The sequence below is a fragment of the Phodopus roborovskii genome, unplaced genomic scaffold (assembly GCF_943737965.1).
Source record: "Phodopus roborovskii unplaced genomic scaffold, PHOROB, whole genome shotgun sequence".
In the NCBI taxonomy this organism is placed as follows: domain Eukaryota; kingdom Metazoa; phylum Chordata; class Mammalia; order Rodentia; family Cricetidae; genus Phodopus; species Phodopus roborovskii.
The window spans coordinates 21,046,211-21,052,293 of NW_026126460.1; the positions used below are offsets into that span (position 1 = coordinate 21,046,211).

Here is a 6,083-nt window from a genome sequence, read left to right on the forward strand (position 1 = left end):
ACAGCATGGTGGGTTAAGGAGGTTTTATTACAAGCCAGTGCCCCAAATTTCCATCTGTAAAATACTAGATGGGTGACTTCTATTCTAGAATACAAGGAGATGCCTCGGAGCTTGCCCCGCCATACCAAAGCAAGGCAGAGATGATGTTGAAGCCTCTGCCCCATGTTTCCTCTATATCCAGAGCTCATCTTAGCTACACTGATGGCCCTCTGGTTTTCACTTCCTATTTTACACTCAAACCTGATGCATATTTGGCTTTTGTCCTCCTTAAGAGCTCCCAGAAGCTGTGTCATGCCCAAGTCTCTCGTCTGGATTACCTAGATGGTAGTCTATAATCAAGCAGGACTATTCTTTAGGTACAAGAGTTTGTTTTATCCCTCTTTTATATCTGCCCCCCCCCATTTAAACATGTCCTTGATGATTCTAGTGTCCTTAGGCGATCTGGGCCCCTCACCTTGGTGGGGTGGTTTACTTCTTGTTTGGGAGCCTTTGGAACTACTTTGGTAGCAAAGCATCGGTCCCTGTTCACCTTGACCGCTGGACTCTATTGGAGGAGAGAAGGCAGGAGTCAGGAAGGAGGCAGGAAGGATAAGATGATCTGAGTGGGAAAGCCAAAGGAATTCAAAACTAGGGCTTCACAGTTTGGGTGAAGATAAATGGTCTCACCTTGGGGTATAAGAATCCATGTTTCTCCTCTTGCTTACCCCTAGAAGAAATAGGGATGGCAGGTGGAACCTAGGCTTGCTGATACCTCCCTGCCCCCTTTCTGAAGTGCAATTATTATCCTGATAGAACTATTCCCCATGGATCCTAGAAATGGAACACAGTACTTCTGGTAGCTTCTACGCACAGTTCTAGTACCCTAAAGAGCAGGGGCCAACCATAGGTTTCCATACCTCACCCCAGTGGTTGCAGTGGGGGAAACTGCCTTCCCTTCCTTTCGGCATGGGTTGTGGAGGTGGAGTCGGCTGAGGTGCTCCACCTTTTTAGTGAGTACTTCTTGGGCTAGTTCATCTGTCCAGAACAGGTCTGTAGGGTGAGAGGACCGAGTGAATTGACAGCAGGGGCCAGAGTGACCACTCCCTCCAGTGTAAACAAGACCACATTTAATAGAGAAAGTCATGTGTGGAAAGGCTGCTGAGCAAAGTCCTGGCACATCATATCTAATGAATCTTCCGATTTACTTGTGGACACAGTAGGACTAAGTGAAGCTAAAGATGGAAACACAGACCTGAAAAACCAAACCAAACAACAAAAACCCTCCAATGCTATCCTGCAGACTTTGAAGTTTTTTGTTTTGGTTTGTTTTTTTTTCTTTTTTTTTTTTTGGTATTTCAAGAGGTTTCTCCTTAGCTTTGGTTTGGAGCCTGTCCTGGAGCTCACTCTCTCTATAGACCATGCTGGCCTTGATTTCACAGAGATCCACCTGCCTCTGTCTCCCAAGTGCTGGGATTAAAAGCATACACCACTACTGCCTGGGACATCCCAAGTATCTTGAAAGGCTTGTTAGTACATGATTGCTGTTTTTCACATCCAAAATCAGTAGGTTGGGGTGAAGTTCAAGAATTATGTTTAGTATTTTACTTTGTGTGTGTATGCGTGCGTGCACACACACATGCACCCATGTGCATGCATGCAGGCATGTGTAGACCACAGTATCTTCCTCAATAACTTCCCACATTATTTTATGTTTTTGAGACTGTGTTTACTTTTCATTCTATTTGTCATTATCAACACTGTCATCATCATCATTGTGAGTGTGTGTGTCCACATTCGTGTTGGAGGTCAGAGTAAAATTTATGGAGTTGATTCTCTCCTTTTCACCTTTACACCGGTTCTGAGATTTGAATTCAGTTTATCCAGCTGGATAGCAAGTTACCCACCAAGCCATCTCATTGGTTTTCCACCTGATTTTTGAGATAGCATCTTTCACTGAATTTTATTAGGCTAGACTAACTGTGCAGTGAGCTCCAGGGATCTCCCTGTCTCTATGTCTTCACCCTCAGCACAGGTTTTACAGTCACATGCCACTCCTCCTGGCTTTTATGTGGGTGACAGGGATTCAAACTCAGGTTGTCACAATTGGATGGCAGACATTTTTCCACTGAGCCACCTCCCCAGACCTAGGATTTAGTAGTTCTGAAGATCCCCTGATGATGATACAAGTGTTGCTGGTTTAGGAACTTTTAAAAGAATTGGGTATAGTGTGGACTCAAGGCATATTTTCTATCCTAATTACCCACACGTGAAACTCTGTAGAAGTTTCAACCATCCATCCTTAATGGACTCCCCCTATCTTTCTCCTCTTTCACATAGTTTCCCTCTTCCTACTCAGAGGCTGAGATGTGCCACTGGTCTCTTGGCTGAACACTTAAGGAATCCTGGCTCTAGAAAAATTCAGACAGTGCTAGAGGTTGAGACTGGTTCCAAGGACTTGCATGCTGACCCCTTTCAGGGTGTTTGAGAGCTAACAGCCTCTTCATCTAGAGTCTACCTCACTCTTTCCTTGTTCCCTTCCATGCTAAGGTGATAAGAGACATGCAAGCAAGAGCAATCTTACCCTCTGGCCAATAGTCTCTCAGTTTTCCCCACATATCTGACTGGGCCCCCATCTCTGTTCTCTGGCTTTTACTTACCTTCTGGTACAATCTGCTGAAGTATAAGTTGTAAGTACCGGAAGACTGAAGCAGCAAATCCTTGGAATGACCAGAACTGCTCCGATGCTACTTGGCCCTGACCATCTAAGGGCAAAATAGTGCTGTCAGCAAATACCTTGGTCTGAATCACTCCAAATTCCAGTTGAAGAGAAGCCACCACCTTTCCCCCATTGTTAACTCAAAGCCAGGCCCTTTCCCCCTGTTGGAGTCCCCTTTGTTATTCGCTCCTTCATTATCATCAGTCCCTGAACTCCATTCACTTTTTTGTTATTGTTTGAAATCATGCTTTTTTGGACCGTGGTGGCACACACCTTTAATCCCTGCACTTGGGAGGCAGAGGCAGGTGGATCTCTGAGTTCAAGGCCAGTCTGATCTACAAAGTGAGTTCCAGGACAGTCTCCAAAGCTACAGAGAAACCCTGTCTCAAAAAACCAAAAAAGAAAAGGAAGGAAGAAATAGGGCTTTATTAAATATATTTGGCTATCCTGGAACTCATTATGTTCCAGATCTACCTGCCTCTGCCTCCACAGTACTGGAATTAAAGGCATGCACTGTCACACTTGGCTTCCATTCACTCTTGGTATCAACATCTAGGCAAGAACCAAACACACAGGCAAGAAATATCCCAAGAAGGTGAGGGTGTGAAGAGTCTTGAGAGCTACCCACATGTGGTGGGCAATGGGATGGGCAGGCGTAGTCTGGGAAGCAGATAAAATGCACCTAAAGGAAAACTTTCAAGGTGGAACCATTAGGGTAAAGAACCAGAATCCTTAGAAAGAGAAAGTACTATTTCCACCAGTATCTTCAGAGGGGTGGGTCTCAGACTACCCTCCATACCAAAATCTGTAGATCTCCAAGACCCTAATTCAAAATGGTTTATTATATGTATGTTACTTACAAATATCCTCCTGTACACTTTATTTTCAATTGCCTTTTGTGTGTGTGCACTCATACACATGCACCTGTGCGCACAAAAGCATGTGCCACAGCACGAATTTGGAGATCTGAGGACAACTTCCAAAGTCAGTTCTCTCCTTCTCCTACATGGGCCCTAAGGAGTCAACTCAGGTTGTCAGCTTGGTGGCTTGCCAGCCCCTTCTTGTATATTTTAAATAATCTCCCAATTATTTCTAGTAGCTAATATATAAAGCAAATAGTTGTTTTGTGCATTGTTTAGAGAATAATGACAAGGGAGAAAAACCTGCATTCTACCCACAGTTGACAGAATTGAGGATGCAGAATTTCAAGATGGAGAATGTGTGGGCAGGGAGGGATAACTGTATTCTTGTGTGTAAGGTCTGTAGGATGGGCTCTTCTTCCTAAAACCCATAGTTTTCTCAACTGTGTAAGAGTAGGGCAAGGATGAAGAAACACATGGTTCTTGTTCCAGATAAGTGAATAGGGCTACAGAAAGATCTCCCTACCCCACTCCAGCTAATTAAAAAATTAAAAAGGGAGGCGGGTAGGAACGGATGAACGAAGGAGAGGGAAGAAAAAGTGGCTATGCATCTCAGACAGGTCTAGACTTTTCAATCCAGGCTTAGCCTCCCCCTCACTCTATTCTGATGGATACCCAATACAATTTCCCGACCCAGAAAGAAGCGGAACCTCTAGTGTCCCGGTGAAAAGGAGCGTTTCCAGAGGAGAGGTGGTGTTGTCTGACAAAGTCTGAGAGCGGTAATGGAGGTGTGGGGGCATGGAGCCACTCCAGGATCCACAGAATGGCTGGAGCTCTCCGTGGTGCTGAGGGCCAGGAGTGGTCACCGTGGGCGGTAATGGAGAGACACCTCGGTTTCTGTACTTCACACCCCATCTCCACTCCGTCCCATCCCCACCCCGCTCCAGCCTTCCCTTCGTCTAACACCAGGTATCCTCCCACAGTGCTTTGCAAATGCTCTGCATTGGCTTCCAAACCCAAGAATCCCGGGAGACCGGACATCAGACTATGACTTTATACAGGGTCTGCGCAGGTATTCTGAGACTGCGCAATCTGTTCCCGACTGTTGCAAAGTGAGTGCGCTCTAGGTCCGTCCAGGATGACGCAGAACAGCCGGAGGAAAGAGAATGGTCTTCTTCCCCCTCCAACCTGTTTCACCCCAACCTAGCTCCCCCACCCCCACTCCATGACCGACGTGTCCTGGAACCGGATCCCACCCAGTCCCTGGGCCCTGCGGCTCTACGACTGAGCCTTGATTTATCTTTCAGCTCCACCCACCTACTCCCTTGATCCCGGATCAGGTACCCAAATACAATCACTCCTGTTCCCACACCAAGCCCTGTCCATTTCTTCTGAAGGGTTTGGCGTGTACCGCGACCACCCTTGGTTCATCTGTCTTCCTCACTCTTTCCGGAGCCCCAACCTTTCCCTGGGTTCGCTCCTTCTATGTCTAGACCCTGTGCAAGAAACCCCAGGACTACACTAGTCTCAGACCCTGAATTTCTCTCCTCTGTCATCCCAAACGGCTTTCCTCCTGAGTTTCAGCCTTGAAGGTCAGATCCTCTGCTCTCAGAATTACTCTCTGGACTCGCCCGCACCCCCCGGGTTTCCTCCTGACCGTGGGCTCTTATGTCGCTGCAGCTGCCTGGACGACTGTAAAGCAGAAGGAAGCAGACCAGAAGCTGAAGCCCCCCGGAGCCCGCGGGCCTCAATGAGCTCTGCATCTTCCTTGGGTCCGAATGCTCGCTTTCCTGGGCTTGGCCGCAGTGGAAGTAGCAACAGCCAGGGGGCTGGGCCAGAATGTCACTTTCCACCCGCTAGCGACGTGACTAAGGATCTGCAGAGCCCTCCTCTGCAACTCAGCCAATCACAAGCTGGCCCTGCCCCTGCAGACGCCTACCCAAGTCGGCCATCCCCCTTATGGCCTCTCTCCATTCGACCTTTTGGAATTTCTGTTCTCACCCTCTACTCACTTTTCGAGATAAGCCTCCAGGGAGAGACTGATTGCTTATAAAATGGGGATGGGAACGGTGCCGACTTCATGGGTTTTGTTATGATATTTAACATGAACTGCGAGGGAAGAGTGAACCCTCAATGTGATGAATGTCTATTGCCTTTGACACTCGTTTTATCCCCATCCATTTAAAATCTTTTAGCAACCATATAGGCTCAACCCGCAAAACACTGAACGCCCATCCTCATTTTCCCACAGCCACTGCGGTTGCCCTAATCCAAACCACGGTACTCTTTAAAACAGATCTATTTCAATAACTAACCACTTTCTCCCTATAGGGTAGTGAGCAGGCCATATTTCTAAACTGCAGTATGAGTTTTGTTGTAAACTGGATGTTTGGTTGGTGCATTGTGGATTCTGTGGGTTACATTATCTTTATCTTTCTTTAGTAATCACTGCTGAGGTTCTTTTGAGATTTCAGTGAGAGGTAGGCCCTCTAATTTTGTGGGTTCTGAACTCCAGGGTTTGCCCCTCT

General features: G+C 46.9%; 1 protein-coding gene across 1 annotated transcript; it reads right to left on the minus strand.

Annotated features, from left to right (window-relative positions):
• Positions 1-382: 382 nt before the first annotated feature.
• Resp18 (regulated endocrine specific protein 18) lies at positions 383-5,448 on the minus strand. Its single transcript, XM_051190649.1, has 5 exons — positions 5,213-5,448; positions 2,637-2,741; positions 897-1,029; positions 667-706; positions 383-544 (listed from the first exon to the last, which is right to left on the minus strand). The coding sequence occupies exons 1-5, from the start codon at positions 5,316-5,318 to the stop codon at positions 383-385; spliced, it is 546 nt and encodes a 181-aa protein (XP_051046606.1). The 5' UTR covers positions 5,319-5,448.
• Positions 5,449-6,083: the final 635 nt, after the last annotated feature.